The following is a 16712-nucleotide window of genomic DNA, read 5'->3' as shown; positions in this document are numbered from 1 at the left end:
ATCCTGATTTTACTTATGCAGGAAAATAAAAGTAAGGCATGTGTTATACCAGCAATTATGTAATATAATTATTGTCAACCTAAAATATGGTCATATTATAAATACAGTTTATATCAGTTTTATACCAATTTCCTGTATAAATAGCCTCTAAAATATAGGTAAACAGAATGTCTTAAATTGTGTTTTCTTGTAAAGCAGTGTGCTATTATATTATACAATATTAGTACTGGTTGCATTTACAACTTGTCTAAGTCCTATCAACTGATTTCAGCCAGTGTATGGCGGAGGATTGACTGCATTGTTTGAATGGAATGTTGGCATACAGTTAATTTGACAAATGAACGATTTAATCATTCCTCTAAAACTGTCTGGCTAGCTAACAAACATACAGTGCAGATAAATTCTTCAAATTCATAATTTTACGTTTGACCAACTTCCTGACCAAAATGGCTGCCCTTCATCCCATCATAATTAGGTGCATGTCCATTCTAGTATTCTAATTCCTAATTCTATTGTCACAACCATAAACTGTCAACTCTATCTGGCTGACAGATTAAGACAGAAAATGAATTTTTGCTCAAATATGTTACATTTAATTAGGTTTTACAATCATAAAGCAACTGAGGAGAAAACAAAATTGCTACTGTGTATAACAATTGAACTCTGTAAAACATTAACTCCATCCGATTTGTGTCTAAAGTCAACTCTGTCAGAGTGCTGAACGTTCTAATTGAATGGTTATGTTTTTATTGGGGATCTTCAAAACAATAATTTTGTATATTTGAAATATATTTCTGTTTTGAGTAACACCCTTATTTACACAATTTAAAATACAGAACGTCTTTCAAGAACCACTTAATTATAGCCCTAATATGTAAATTACGAGTGTTTGACCACAAGAGGTCAATTACCATGTAATAAATGCCAATAACGTTCTAATCATGAATGTTACACTGATCAATTATTATTGGTTTGATTACTGATTTTTCCTCATTTTCGGGTGCGTTGATAATACTTAGCCTACTAGAAGCCCATCAATGTAACGTTAATCTCAGAACAGTGTATATTGCAGATCCATTTTTTTAATCAACGTATTCTCCATTCTGTAATTTCAGGAATATAATATGACCTGTTCTGTAGCCTACTGTATTGTTATTTGTGAAATAGTATGCACGAATTGTGGACACCGTAGAAATGTGTGTGCCAGTTATTAATGGTTAGCCAGCTAAAGAAATGATTGAACTAACGTTACAACACAACCCCAAAAAAACGCGTGGCTCCAAGCATGTATGGGATGGGATGGGATAGAGATAACGGTAGCAAGCTATGTTGTTTGTGAGCATATACAGACATAACGGTCCTGCCAGCCTACTACATGAAAAGACATGGGCTATGAACCGGTTTACCAGATATACATGTCTTTCACATTGAGATAGCTAACGTTAATTCGCCAAATGCTTACCTAAATTTTTAAGAGGGTCGATAGTCTTTGATTCGGACGTCCCGGCTCCATTCTTCACGGGCTTCTTGCCGTTGCCTAGCATGATCAAAGACGCTGCCGCTTTGAGCTCTCCCTCTTTCTGGTTATCCCTAGCTAGCTAACGTTAGTTAGTTAGCTAGCTATATACGCCTATTGTTTAACGAGTTCAGCTTTTCAAGGCCACCGAAAGATTATAGACAGTTTACTGTTTTTGATTTTAGACTGCATCAAGTTCTTGCTAGAACATGTAGGCTAGTCCGTAACTGAGCTAGCTAGCTTTCTCCAAGACTGCAGCGCCTCATGATTTTATTCCTTTGGAGCAAAAGCGAGACTGAACAGCCAGCCCATCTTTGATTATGTCATGCCACGGATTGGAGGCAAACTGGGGTGTAATCATTAGTGTAAACCGTTGCAACGTCTTGCAACGCCAAACGAGGGTTTCTATTGGAAACATTCAGGTATGTCCCTCCCCGTTTCGTTCCGTTTGCTTCCGTTTACGAAACGTTTTGCAACAGATATGGCGTAATGAATAGGCACCTGAACAAGCGCGCGAGAACGTTAACTGATTATTATATCCTGAGATCAGATGCTAACTATGCCAATGCACCTTGAATTCACATTCATTAAAATAAACGACAAAGAAAACACAATATATAACAGTAATATTTCTCTGTAATAACGAAACTATTGAAATGATATGCTCTGTTGCCGTTGTGCTTGAATACCTCCTGGAAAAATATGTTTTTTAGTACGCATGGGTTAGATTGTCACAGTCAGAAAATCTTGAAGAACTGTGTCAAAAGATTAACCTTTTTACTTTGGCTTTTCAAACCACACCCTGTGACATGCACAGTGGAGGGCTTGTTCATATACTGAACAAAAATATAAACGCAAAATGTAACAATTTCAATGATTTTACTGAGTTACAGTTCATATAAAGAAACCAGTCAATTTATATAAATTCATTAGGCCCTAATCAATAGTTTTCACATGACTGGCCAGGGGCGTAGCCATGGGTGGTCGTGGGAGCGCATGGGCCCACATACTGGGAAGCCAGGCCCAGCCAATCAGAATGAGTTTTTCCCAACAAAAGGGTTTTATTACAGACATAAATACTCCTCAATTTCATTAAATGATCTGGCAACAGCTCTGGTGGACATTCCTGCAGGGCAGCATGCCAATTGCATGCTCCCTCAAAACTTGTTACATCTGTGTTATTGTGTTGTGTGAGAAAACTGCACATTTTAGAGTGGCCTATTATTGTCCCCAGCACAAGGTGTGCCTGTGTAATGATCATGTTGTTTAATCACCTTCTTGATATGCCACACCTGTCAGGTGGATGGGTTACCTTGGCAGCAGGTAGCCCAGTGGTTAGAGCGTTGGACTCGTAACCGAAAGGTTGCAAGATAGAATGCCTGAGCTGACAAGGTAAAAATCTGTCGCTCTGCCCTTGAACAAGGCAGTTAACCCACTGTTCCATGGCCGTCATTGAAAATAAGATTTTGTTCTTAACTGACTTGCCTAGTTAAATAAAGTTTTTTTTTAAAGAGAGAATGTTCACTAACAGGGATGAGCAATACATTTTAGAGAAATAAGCCTTTTGTGAGTATGGAACATTTCTGGGATGTTTTGTTTCAGCTCATCAAACATGGGACCAACACTTTACATGTTGCGTTTATAGTATTGTTCAGTATAGGTTAGAATGGATAGGCGTAATCCTGGAAAAATATTGCCCCCTAGCCCTGGCTAGATAGAAATTGCAGTTGTATTTGTTTTAGAGCATGTGATTTTTTGGCAATAGAGGCACTCGTTTGTGCCACTGACCTATACGTGCTTATATATATATATATATATATATATATATATATATATATATATATAGGGCTACCTTCATTTACAGTTTTCTGGCAAATACATGTATATGACAATAGCCCTTCTAAATACTGTAAAATAATAATAGCTTGCTAAAATTGACAAAAAAGTGGTGCTGCAACGTATTATTGTATTTGCTTATATAGTGTGCACTGTGCATGAAAATTATTAACACTGAACCAATCAAGAAATGTATTTATTATTTTACACCGACAGGCACATCGCGCAAATCATTTTGGAGAGGGCGTGGCCACATGTTGTCATGTGACCCAACACGGAAGACCACTCTGCAACTGTACGAAGTAAAGGATATTGAAGGTCTCGACAAACAACTTTATTAATTCGTTTAACTCAAATAATACACTTATCATCTGCAACATTAGCTTTGCATATCTGTAATTTGTGCGTTTTGAATGTTCTTGAAAACCTGCCATCTCATATCTGTCAACAACGTTTTTACAAGCGTGTTCGGTGCTGCTGTGATTTGAGCAGAGATTCGGAGGCACAAACTAGAAAAGGCAAGTGGACTAACCGGTCGGTACTCAATCTTGTTGGCGACTCAATCCTTATCAATGTTGTTTGTTATTGTGTTTGAACCCAGCAGCAGGCTTGCTAACTTACCATATCAGTCGTTATGTCATCGAATTATGTGCCTTTCCAGCTCGTTTCAGTCCTATTGATTCGTCGTTGTTTGAGTTGAGTTGGCGAAGGACATCGTAGCAGTCCCTTGTCGCTGCCCCGGTTGGATGCCAGAGGACTGTGCCCTCATAGAGAGACGGCAGTTTGCAATGCCAGTTCCCGTTATGGCAGAGTCGGTGGACCACCAGAAACGCTTCCAGGCCGCTGTCGACGTCATTCAAAACCTTCCCAAAAGTGGTGGGAGACTATTATACAGGGACATAACCTATATCTATTTAATACCTGTGATATCATATAGCAGAATTGGCAGTGTATAGGCATATAATTAGTGGTTGTGTTTTGTAAACAAAGCTCAATTGAGTGCTTAGCTGAAAGCTCATTAGGCCCAACCAGTGATTTTATTGATCAGCTACTGCTACTTTTTTACACAAGGCTTATCTCCATGTAGGTCAACCAAAGTGTAATAGACACTGTATAACAACTGAGTAACTCTTGCAGGTGCCTACCGGCCCCCCTATGAAGTGATGCTGCGGTTCTACTGCCTGTACAAGCAGGCGGTGTGTGGACCCTGCACAGTGTCTCGACCAGGCTTCTGGGACCCAGTAGGTCGCTATAAATGGTGAGTGTGTGTCTGCACAAGTGGATATGAGAGGCTGTATATGTGTGTCTGCGTGGGTGAATGTACATATTTAGTAGGTGACAATGTAGGAGTGTAATCTGATCCAAGATCTGTGGTTAGGGACAACTTCTACCTTGAGCCAAACTAGTTGAGCCAGGTAAGAGTGTTTCAGTTGGCAGGCGCCTCCACGCCAGGCGTGGTTTTGGCTCATTAACGTTTGAACTGGCACGGCAACTGCTGACACCTGTCACAATCCCTTACTATTCACTGTTACTTCTCAAGTGCACGTGTGCTGCTGTTGTACAGCATGGAGTTATTCCCCCTCTAACGGTGATTGTTCCTTACCAAACTAACACCTCACTCGTAGTCCATTGGGTGGTGCTCTTTTTCAAATGATACACTAACGGTGGTACGAAGATGACACAGAGAGATGTTCGCTAGAGAATACTGTTTTGGTGTCGTTTTGTGTCCATAGGGATGCCTGGAGCCGATTAGGGGAGATGAGCAGTGAGAGTGCCATGGCGGCGTACGTGGATGAGATGAAGAAAGTGGCACAGGAGGTACAGCTGAGAAGTCCTACTCCTTCATGCACATCCAAATAAACATATGTGCTTCTCTACCTTTTTTTTTTATACCAGGAACAGCTAACATTAAAGCTATCACTCTAGAACCGTCTAAATCAGTGCCGGCTAACCGTCAGAGGGACTCGTCAGCAACATACCAGGGGCCAGTGTTGGTCCGTGGGCCATCATATTGTATGTGTTTAGTCTGAAGGTAGACAGCGTTTTGACGTTGCCCACGAGCATCACCCCAGATATTGAGATGATCAATGCAAGACTGTGACCTCACATGGTCGCACAGAGTCTCTGCGCATGTGCGCTTCACACTGCTACAACGTAGTAGCTACGGGACCAAAATTGCAAAGAAGTTTAACCCCGCGCTTCAACACTCTTAAGTTGTTGCAGAAATCGACACGAAATTGCTGTTTACCGCGTGCATCGCCGAGTCTACTTTTGAATATAGACATGCACACCACAACCACCATGTATCTTCTTTTGGGGAGGGGAATAAAAGCCTTGGGGCCCGTAATCACAAAACATCTCAAAGTATGATTGTTGATCTCTAGGATCATGTTGCCTCTACTACCCCCCCCCCCCCCCCGTCAATGTAATCATATTCATTATGATCTATCGAAAAGAGAACATGTATTGTAGTTGAGCAGTCCTGCCTGATCTGAGATATGAATACTGACCCTGTTTAGTTAACCAATTCCTCCTGCATACTGTACATCATATAACAATGAATTGTTATCTTATAGCATATACATGCATTTACATAAAGAGCCCCAACTGAGAGAAAAAATGTCTCCTGTGTAGGTGATTGACACAATGCCCATCAATGAGAAGACTGCATCACTGTTCCACCACTTTGAGCCCCTTTACGTGGTCATCCACGACATGCCCCGGCCACCAGACAAGCTGCTGCATCTGAGAGAAGGTCAGTGGACTACTGGACTTTAGACCACGATCTGAATTGTTGGTGTTGAAAGAAAACATTCCCTGCATGTTATCTGAGCCTCAGTCATATAAGGTCACAATATGCTCAAATGGACTTTGAATTACTGTGTGTGTGCGTGTGCTTGCGTAGACTTTAAGGGCATTGACAAGGCAGCCAGTCCAATGGAGGTTGAACAAGGGAGGGAGACCCAAGACGAACGTGTCCCAGATAAGGACCCTGCACTAGATGAAGAGCCTGCCCTGGAGCAGGTGCCTGTCCCAGGAGAAGAACCCGTCAAAGAGGAGGTACCTACTCTGGGAGAGGTGGCCCTCGCAGAGAAGGTGCCTGTCCCAGAAGAGGTGCCCAGTCAGACACAACAACAACCAGTCACCTTCACCAGTGAACCTCAGGGTAAGAGTCATGCTCACCTCTCTGTTTCAAGAAACTAAATCCTGCCAGGCTGGAGGGTAGCTACAGTATGTGCACACCCAGGCAAGAAAATACTGTCATTCCATAGAACCCATACCAGATGGATGGATGGATAGGCAAATGGATATTTACCCACTTGTAGCTAACTTGATGCATTTTCTATTCAACACAACTGACTTTCTCCTAACCATACTGTTGATATGTCTCACAATGGTTACACAGGGCCAAATGTACAAGGCTTCCTCTTTCCAGAGCCTGTTCCTGAGCTTGGTCTGTCTGAGGCCATGGGGTCGTCTGAGGTGTTGTTGTTGACCAGCGACTCAGAGAGTGAGATCTTCGTTGACTCTGTGGATTCTGTGGAAAAGCTGGACAATATCAAGGTACCGTAGGGCCTGAAATAATGGGACTTTACAAGAATGCGAGTTTAATCTAAGTTGTTGTTCTCTGGGTCCTTAATAAGTGGATCCAAATAAAGGACCGTATTCTGTATGTGTGTGTTTGTTTGTTTATACACAGGTTGTCCCCAAGTCAAACGGCCTCCATAACGGCCATGCTTACTCAGAGCCCTCCTCAGTCCAAGCCAATCACACAGAGACGGTCTGCCAGGCAACGCAGGTGGGGGCAGGGCAAGGTGGAGAGGGGGCGGGGGATGGAGGGGGACCGCCCATGAGGAGGAGTCGGGATGCAGGAAGAGACGGGATGAGGGACCACGGATGGAGAGAACGTGAGTTAAAGGCTCTTTCTGTCATTTTCCTAAAATATCTGTCCTCTCCTTGCCTTTTCTCCTTCATTGCACTGATCTAAAAAAGAGTGGAACAGGTGAAAGCCAGCTTAATAGTGAGTCCACCATATTATTTTCATTTTTCAAGTATTTTTCAATCTGTGCAGATAAAGGGGAGGTGAGATACAGAATTCTATGTAATTGTGTTAGAGCCAGAGAGTGTGTGTGAATGAACGTGTGTGTGTTTGCAAGTATTCCTGTTGTGTGTGACGTGCATGTGGCATATATGCCAATTACACATATGCACTATGCCTAGGTGGTGTTCCCCAGGGCAGCCCCAGGCGGGCGGGGAGAGAGGCCCTGGGGGCAGGGGGAGGGGCTGGCCGAGGGGGAGGAGACGGCTCAGAGGGAGGGGATGAGAGGCTGCAGGACATCCAGGTGCAGCAGCAGATCCTGCTGGCCCTACGGAGGCTCAGGGAGGACATGCAGAGCGTCATGGAGAGACTGGAGGCAGTGGAGAGACTAGCCGCAGCACAGGTAGGTATGATTTGATGTATCCATAGAGTTGAATAGAGAGCATGGAGATGAAACATTTGAGTAATTTAGCAGACACTTTTATCCAGAGTGATTTACAGTTAGTGCATTCATCTTAAAGAGGAATTGAAACACCCCTAAATTACCAATTTCTTGCAATTATTATTCATAGTAGCATAAAGATTCATGAATGAAAGACGTTTTAACTAGAGGTTTAGTACAATGCACATCTTAATGGACCTAAACTGGCTAATCATTTATATTGATTTTTTCTTGGTCCTGTGCATTTCGAAATCAAACAAAAACACGTGTGAGCATCCTCAAAAATGTTCTTATTATTTTAGAAGCAATAGTGAATTGTGCAAGGCTGCCAATATATTAGAGTGCAACTATAGCCTAGCTTTTCCTGGAACTTCACAAGAGTAGAGGATGACCTAAAAGTCAAGTGGAGGTGTGTAAATGCGCAGGACAATAGTGAAGACTAGAGATCATGTACCTATACTGAACAAAAATATAAACGCAACAATTTCAAAGAGTTACAGTTCCTATAAGGAAATCAGTCAATTCATTAGACCCTAATCTATGGATTTCACATGAATGGGAATGCAGATATGTATCTGTTGGTTACAGATACCTTTAAAAAAAACGTGACATCTCCTTTGCATAGAGTTGATCAGGCTTGATCGAGCATTCCAAACATGCTCAATGGGTGACGTCTGCTGAGTATGAAGGGGCCATGGAAGAACAGATATTTTCAGCTTCCAGGAATTGTGTACAGATCCTTGCGACATGGGGCCGTGTATTATCATGCTGAAACATAAGGTGATGGCGGGGGATGAATGGCGCGACAATGGGCCTCAGGATCTGGTCACGGTATTTTTGTGCGTAAAAAATGCCATAGATAAAATGCAATTGTGTTCATTGTCCGTAGCTTATGCCTGCCCATACCATAACCCCACCGCCACCACGGGGCTCTCTATTCACAATGTTGACAACAGCAAACTGCTCGCCCACACGACGCCATACACGTGGTCTGCGGTTGTGAGGCCAGTTGAAAGTACTGCCAAATTCTCTAAAACCACATCGGAGGCAGCTTATTGTAGAGAAATCGAAATGTTATTCTCTGGTAACAGCTCTGGTGGACATTCTTGCAGTCAGCATGACTATTGCACAATTCCTCAAAATTTAAGGCATCTGTGACATTGTATTGTCTGACAAAACTGCACATTTTAGAGTAGCCTTTTATTGTCCCCAACACAAGATACTACTGTGTAATGATATTGCTGTTTAATCACCTTCTTTTTTTAATTTAACCTTTATTTAACCAGGCAAGTCAGTTAAGAACACATTCTTATTTTCAATGACGGCCTGGGAACAGTGGGTTAACTGCCTGTTCAGGGGCAGAACGACAGATTTGTACCTTGTCAGCTCGGGGGTTTGAACTGACAACCTTCCGGTTACTAGTCCAACGCTCTAACCACTAGGTTACCCTGCCGCCCCTTGATATGACACACCTGTCAGATTGATGGATTATCTTGGCAAAAGAGAAATGCTTAGTGTAGTTAGAAGCTCATTCTTAACCTTCATTTCTTAGCTAAATAGTATTATTGCAATATTATTATTATTGCGTGTAATTTCTATGTTCCAAATGTTGTCAATTTCATCTTCACACTATATCGCACTAGCTGTACTACTCTCACTTTCATACTATTCCCCCCTTCAAACTCTCCCCAGCAATTTATTTGATATTATGCCTTTGCATTATCATAATATATATATATATATATATACTGCTCAAAAAATAAAGGGAACACTAAAATAACACATCCTAGATCTGAATGAATTAAATATTCTTATTAAATACTTTTTTCTTTACATAGTTGAATGTGCTGCAAACAAAATCACACAAATTATCAATGGAAATCAACCTTATCAACCCATGGAGGTCTGGATTTGGAGTCACACTCAAAATTAAAGTGGAAAACCACACTACAGGCTGATCCAACTTTGATGTAATGTCCTTAAAACAAGTCAAAATTAGTCTCAGTAGTGTGTGTGGCCTCCACGTGCCTGTATGACCTCCCTACAACGCCTGGGCATGCTCCTGATGAGGTGGCGGATGGTCTCCTGAGGGATCTCCTCCCAGACCTGGACTAAAGCATCTGCCAACTCCTGGACAGTCTGTGGTGCAACAGTCTGTGGTGGATGGAGCGAGACATGATGTCCCAGATGTGCTCAATTGGATTCAGGTCTGGGGAAAGGGCGGGCCAGTCCATAGCATCAATGCCTTCCTCTTGCAGGAACTGCTGACACACTCCAGCCACATGAGGTCTAGCATTGTCTTGCATTAGGAGGAACCCAGGGCCAACCGCACCAGCATATGGTCTCACAAGGGGTCTGAGGATCTCATCTCGGTACCTAATGGCAGTCAGGCTACCTCTGGTGAGCACATGGAGGGCTGTGCGGCCCCCCAAAGAAATGCCACCCAACACCATGGCTGACCCACCGCCAAACCGGTCATGCTGGAGGATGTTGCAGGCAGCAGAATGTTCTCCACGGCGTCTCCAGACTCTGTCACGTCTGTCACATGTGCTCAGTGTGAACCTGCTTTCATCTGTGAAGAGCACAGGGCGCCAGTGGCGAATTTACCAATCTTGGTGTTCTCTGGCAAATGCCAAACGTCCTGCGCGGTGTTTGGCTGTAAGCACAACCCCCACCTGTGGACGTCGGGCCCTCATACCACCCTCATGGAGTCTGTTTCTGACCGTTTGAGCAGACACATGCACATTTGTGGCCTGCTGGAGATCATTTTGCAGGGCTTTGGCAGTGCTCCTCCTGCTCCTCCATGCACAAAGGTGGAGGTAGCGGTCCTGCTGCTGGGTTGTTGCCCTCCTACGGTCTCCTCCACGTCTCCTGATGTACTGGCCTGTCTCCTGGTAGCGCCTCCATGCTCTGGACACTACGCTGACAGACACAGCAAACCTTCTTGCCACAGCTCGCATTGATGTTCCATCCTGGATGAGCTGCACTACCTGAGCCACTTGTGTGGGTTGTAGACTCCGTCTCATGCTACCACTAGAGTGAAAGCACCGCCAGCATTCAAAAGTGACCAAAACATCAGCCAGGAAGCATAGGAACTGAGAAGTGGTCTGTGGTCACCACCTGCAGAACCACTCCTTTATTGGGGGTGTCTTTCTAATTGCCTATAATTTCCACCTGTTGTCTATTCCATTTGCACAACAGCATGTGAAATTTATTGTCAATTAGTGTTTCTTCCTAAGTGGACAGTTTGATTTCACAGAAGTGTGATTGACTTGGAGTTACATTGTGTTGTTTTAAGTGTTCCCTTTATTTTTTTGAGCAGTGTATATTATAATTTTATTCATTTCTGATATTTTGCTAGTTCTTTTCAAAACAGAATACAGGCTAGCTGGACCTACTGCAGCGAATTTGTCATTTGAGATGACGGGGACACAGCCCTTACCCCCGAGGTGCCTTATTGCTTTTATAACTGGTTACCAATGTAATTGGAGCAGTAAAAATAAGTTGTCGTACCTGTGGTATACGGTCTGATATACCATGGTTGTCAGCCAATCAGGGCTCGAACCACAGTTAATAATCCAAAATATAGCCTAATGCATCTACCCACTGTCCTGGCCTGTATAGTCAAACTTTTGCATCGGCTATGGGTCTAGGCTACTGTTTACAATTTACAAGGTGCAGATAGGCACATTTGCAGGCCAGTCGTATGGCATATTTTGTCAGGATGTATTAGCGTTAGTCATCGGAAATATGGGCTTCTCCTTATATACTGAGAATGCGCTGCCTGTTTTGGATCATCATTCTCCCATGTTGTCCTATAATTAATGTGGCCATCAGTATGCTTGAAGAGATGGAGACCTGAACACTGTTGAAAAATAGGAATAAATCCAAAACTGAGGCTTAAATGCAAAAGAGCTGTTTTATTGGGGGCAATATGCTCACAGGCCCAGTTATTCAGGTAAAGCTTACCGCGTGCGCTGCCGCCCTCCATCCACAGGCAAGATGGTGGTAACTAGTTACTTCACCAACTGTAGCTACTGTACTTTGACATTTTCTTTCTTATACATTCTAGACCTTGGTCAAATACATACTGTATGTTGAATACCTTCATATATTTAAAGGTATTGGAGTATATTTGTGTATTCACCAATGTATCCTACCACCAGGCCCAGAATTCAGACTGGAGACCATGTCTTCAGTGTGCTGCCTCAGCTGCCCAATCAGAGGTAAGAGTGAGGGGTTATCCGAAAATTCAATGTGCATCTAGTTATCTCTGTCTTACTAGCTTTTGGCAATATGCTCATTGTGGTTTGTACAGCTACAGTAGCGTGGTCACAAACTCAGGTCCTGGAGAGCTACTGTAAAGGGTGTGCAGGGTTTTTCCCCCAGGCCCAGCACTGTTTGTAACTTATTTTGTACATAATGTTGCTGCTACCATTTCTTATGACCGGAAAGACATTCTGGAAATCAGAACAGTGATTACTCACTTGAACTGTACGAAGAATTTCTCTTTAATGAGTCGGACAAGAGGGATTTACTCCAGACACCTGAACAGACTCTCATCCCCATCATTCACTGGAGAACAAGAAGGAAAAGATATCGCGGAAGGAGATCAGATCCGCCGACGAGTGGCTAATCTGCCGCCGCCATCGATACTATTGGCCAACGTACAATCACTGGATAATAAATTGGACAAACTAAAAGCACGTATATCCTACCAACAGAACATAAAAAACTGCAATATCTTATGTTTCATTGAGTCGTGGCTAAACGACGACATGAATAACATATAGCTGGCGGGTTATACACTGTATAGGCAGGATAGAACAGCAGCCTCTGGTTAGACAAGGGGAGGCGGTCTATGTATATTTTTAAACAACAGCTGGTGCACGATATATAAGGAAGTCTCGAGGTTTTGCTCGCCTGAGGTAGAGTACCTCATGATAAGCTGTAGACCATACTATCTACCTACAGTTTATCTGTATTTTTTGTAACTGTCAACATACCACCACAGACCGACGCTAGCACTTTTATTTTTTTAAATTTATTTATCCATTATTTTACCAGGTAAGTTGACTGAGAACATGTTCTCATTTGCAGCAACGACCTGGGGAATAGTTACAGGGGAGAGGAGGGGGATTTAATGAGCCAATTGTAAACTGGGGATTATTAGGTGACCATGATGGTTTGAGGGCCAAATTGGGAATTTAGCCAGGACACCGGGGTTAACACCCCTACTCTTACGATAAGTGCCATGGGATCTTTAATGACCTCAGAGTCAGGACACCTGTTTAACGTCCCATCCGAAAGACGGCACCCTACACAGGGCAGTGTCCCCAATCACTGCCCTGGGGCATTGGGATATTTTTTAGACCAGAGGAAAGAGTGCCTCCTACTGGCCCTCCAACACCACTTCCAGCAGCATCTGGTCTCCCATCCAGGAACTGACCAGGACCAACCCTACTTAGCTTCAGAAGCAAGCCAGCAGTGGTATGCAGGGTGGCCACACCCATTGAGCTGTATACCGCCATAGGCAAACAGGAAAACGCTCATCCAAAGGCAGCGCTCCTAGTGGCCAGGGACTTTAAAGCAGGGAAACTTAAACCCGTTTGACCAAATGTCTACCAGCATGTTAAATGTGCAACCAGAGGGAAAAAACTCTCGACCACCTTACTCCACACACAGAGGCACTTTCAAACCTCTCCCTCGCCCTCCATTTGGCAAATCTGACCATAATTCTATCCTGTTTCCTGCTTACAAACAAAAATTAAAGCACCAGTCTAAAAAAAAAGTGGTCAGATGAAGCAGATGCTATGCTACAGGACTGTTTTGCTAGCACAGACTAGAATATGTTCCGGGATTCTTCCGATGGCTTCATCAATAAGTGCATCGATGACGTCGTCCCCCACAGTGACTGTACGTACATACTAGGGATGCACAATATCGGAATCGGACGATACTAGCTAATAATGTCGGTATCGGCCCGATGTCTAGTTTAACACTGATGTGCAAAACCAATGTCAAAGCTGACGTGCATACCTATATAACGTGAGTACAGCGCTACACAGAATAAAGACAGAAAAATACTAAGCACACATTTTCAACAACTAAACAAGTTCAAGTCGATTAGTCATTTGAAAGAGTAAGAACATTTCAGGAAGACAACTCAAAGGCGAAATCCATTAACGCCAAGATAATGGAATTCATTGCCCCTGACAATCAACCGTCCTCTGTCGTGGATGATGTTAGCTTTCACCGACTGGTCGAGCCCCGGTACACACTATTTTTAAGATGTTACCCTACTGGAGTTACACAGTATTGTTGAAACACACATCTTTGTGCTATGGGCATCGCAGCTATTAGCTTCACGACTGACATTTGGACCAGCGATGTCAGCCCCGTGAGCATGCTGAGTCTGACAGCACAGTGGGTCGATGAGGATTTCGTACTGAGGAAAGCCGTATTGCAAGCTTAAGAATGTGCTGGTTCTCATACCGCTGCTGCCATTTCAATGGCATTTGAGAACATGTTTGAAACTTGGAAACATGAACACACTCCTAGCACTATTCAAACAACTGACTCGAGAAATAAGCTAATCAACTGCATCTGCAGCAGACATTATACCCCCTTAGAACACCTTCTCAACAAAACTGCTGACACAGACTGTGGGGTTAACTTACAAAAGTACTCAAAGCTGTGAACAAGTAATTTGGTGGTATTCTCTCTGAGCCTCTTCACTGTGTCACCACCATGCTCGATGCTAGGTACAAGGACCGCTACTTCGATGCAGACGAAAAACTGAGTTTACGTAAAATGTTACATACACAGCTGGACAAGGTGGAAACGGACACAGCGACAGTGCGCACCGGGGAAGACAAACAGAGCTGAAACTGGTTGAGAATTAAATGAATGAACAACGAAACAGCACAGCAAGTAAGTGAAAGAAATAGGTTTGGGGACATATGTAAATGGCAACAAAATAACGTTTTAGTCTGTGTGGTGTGTGTGTGTGTGTGTAACCTTAATTTAACTAAGCAAGTCGCGATTTTTAACAAAAACCTGCGAAAATTCGCAGCCTCCCTAACAGGTTAAGAACAAATTCTTATTTACAATGACGGCCAAACCCGGATGAGAGCACTATTTAACTGTATCAGAATGCTTAAAAGGTTAACCGAAAGTTATCGTTATCGTTTTTTTTGGCAAGGAAAATATTGGATATTGGTATCGGCCAAAAATGTCATATCGGTGCATCCCTAGTACACACCCCAACCAAAAGCCATGGATTACAGGCAACATCCACACTGAGCTAAAGGGTAGGGCTACCACTTTCAAGGAGCGGGACATTAACCCGGAAGCTTGTAAGAAATCTCACTATGCCCTCCAACGAACCATCAACCGCGTCAATACAGGACTATGATCGAATCATACTACACCGGCACTGAAGCTCGTAGGATGTGGCAGGGCTTGCAAACTATTGCAGACTACAAAGTGACACGAGCCTACCAGACGAGCTAAATTACTTCTATGCTCGCTTTGAGACTAGTGACACTGAACATGCATGAGAGCATCAGCTGTTCCGGATGACTGTGTGATCTCGCTCTCCGCAGCCGATGTATCTTAACTGCATTGTTGGTTTTGGGCTTGTACGTAAACATTTCATTCTATCTATACCTGTTGTATTCGAGCTCATGTGACAAATACAATTGGATTTGAACACACTTGGTTCAACTAACCAAGACAGATTGGGCATGTTAATACTTGGTTGGAACAAAAGCCGACACATCCTCTACATCAGTTATGAATTTATTCCTATTAGAATATTGTACATTAAGGTTTGTCACCCTAAATGTCCCATATGTTCTTCTCAGGAGGAGAGTTGGTGGCCGTTCCCTGAAGTATCAGGACGGACGATGCTGCTTCTGCTGCTGTGGCCCCTGGTGGCTCAGGGCATAGTCTTTCTACTGCGGAAGGGCCAAAAGAAGGCCCGTATCTCTACTTGAAGCCAACGGACCACAAAGTAGTCCCATATCCCCCCCTTAGGAATCCATTGGAGGAAGAAGTATTTCTTTTTTATTTCAATAGGACTCTATGGGACAACAGAGGTCGTTAGCAGATCTGTTTTTGGTGTCTTGCAAACTCCTATGGTCATTGGTGTGACAATGACCATAGGAGACAGCACAAACATATATGGGACAATGGAGGTTGTGTATTTCCACATGAATCCACTGGAAGAAGTTGTCAGTCCTATAGGACATTATTGGAGGAGAAAGTCTCTCACTCTCTTCAGTACTGTTATGTACATTGCTCAAGTATTGGGAGAAACATGAACATGTTTAAATGAAAAATGTATCACATGCTGTGCTGTTCTTTTAACCTTCAGGTTGAAGGACCTGGTCCCGTATTCACAAAGAGTACTGACATAAGATCAGTTTGCCTTTTAGATCATAGTGGAAGGAGGTCATCATAATGATTTGAGATCAGACGCTGCTATTCTTGAGACGCTTTTTGAATACGGGACCCTGATCCACTTGTGTTCCTTGTCCCCTCAATAACACTAATAAATCATGATTTAATTTATAGCTATTTCATCTTAAATCACAGAATTGTTTCCAAATAAATAATTGGGATGAATAAGCACTTTTCCCAGATTATATTTGATCCAATGATTTCAGTGGGACACAGAATTGGAAATGAGTGCACTGGCAATTGCTCCAGAATACACACAAGAGATAGACAATGTTCAGTTGATATGTAAGGAGAAATTATTCTACTTAGTCACCAATGGTTGAAAGATAATAATTTTTCGAGCTATTGTTATATGAACAGCCTTGGTTGTGTGAATGATTTCAAATAAATATGGTCGGAAAATGTGAATTTTT

The 16712-nt window shown here is 42.9% G+C and overlaps 2 protein-coding genes across 3 annotated transcripts in view; one reads left to right on the top strand and one right to left on the bottom strand.

Moving 5' to 3' along the window:
• Positions 1–1851, bottom strand: part of plcd3b (phospholipase C, delta 3b) — a 54615-nt gene extending 52764 nt beyond the window's left edge. Inside the window, exon 1 of the mRNA XM_020454467.2 lies at positions 1463–1851. Within this exon, the coding sequence (XP_020310056.2) occupies positions 1463–1544 (82 nt within the window). The 5' untranslated portion in view covers positions 1545–1851. The remainder of the gene's footprint in view (positions 1–1462) is intronic.
• A 1723-nt stretch (positions 1852–3574) lies between these two features.
• On the top strand, positions 3575–16707 carry acbd4 (acyl-CoA binding domain containing 4). Of its 2 annotated transcripts, none has more exons than XM_031798898.1 (11): positions 3575–3870; positions 4014–4228; positions 4490–4610; positions 5086–5170; positions 5987–6107; positions 6258–6518; positions 6759–6916; positions 7053–7260; positions 7574–7794; positions 12000–12059; positions 15702–16707. In XM_031798898.1, the coding sequence occupies exons 2-11, from the start codon at positions 4099–4101 to the stop codon at positions 15831–15833; spliced, it is 1497 nt and encodes a 498-aa protein (XP_031654758.1). In that variant the 5' UTR covers positions 3575–3870; positions 4014–4098; the 3' UTR covers positions 15834–16707. The 2 variants fall into 2 exon arrangements, with proteins under 2 accessions (XP_031654758.1, XP_031654759.1); XM_031798899.1 differs by having other exon boundaries at positions 3605–3886.
• Positions 16708–16712: the final 5 nt, after the last annotated feature.

The sequence above is a fragment of the Oncorhynchus kisutch genome, linkage group LG20 (assembly GCF_002021735.2).
Source record: "Oncorhynchus kisutch isolate 150728-3 linkage group LG20, Okis_V2, whole genome shotgun sequence".
NCBI classification, from domain to species: Eukaryota; Metazoa; Chordata; class Actinopteri; order Salmoniformes; family Salmonidae; genus Oncorhynchus; species Oncorhynchus kisutch.
The sequence above is the reverse complement of the archived record's forward strand: the minus strand, read 5'-3'. Positions and strand labels throughout refer to the sequence as shown.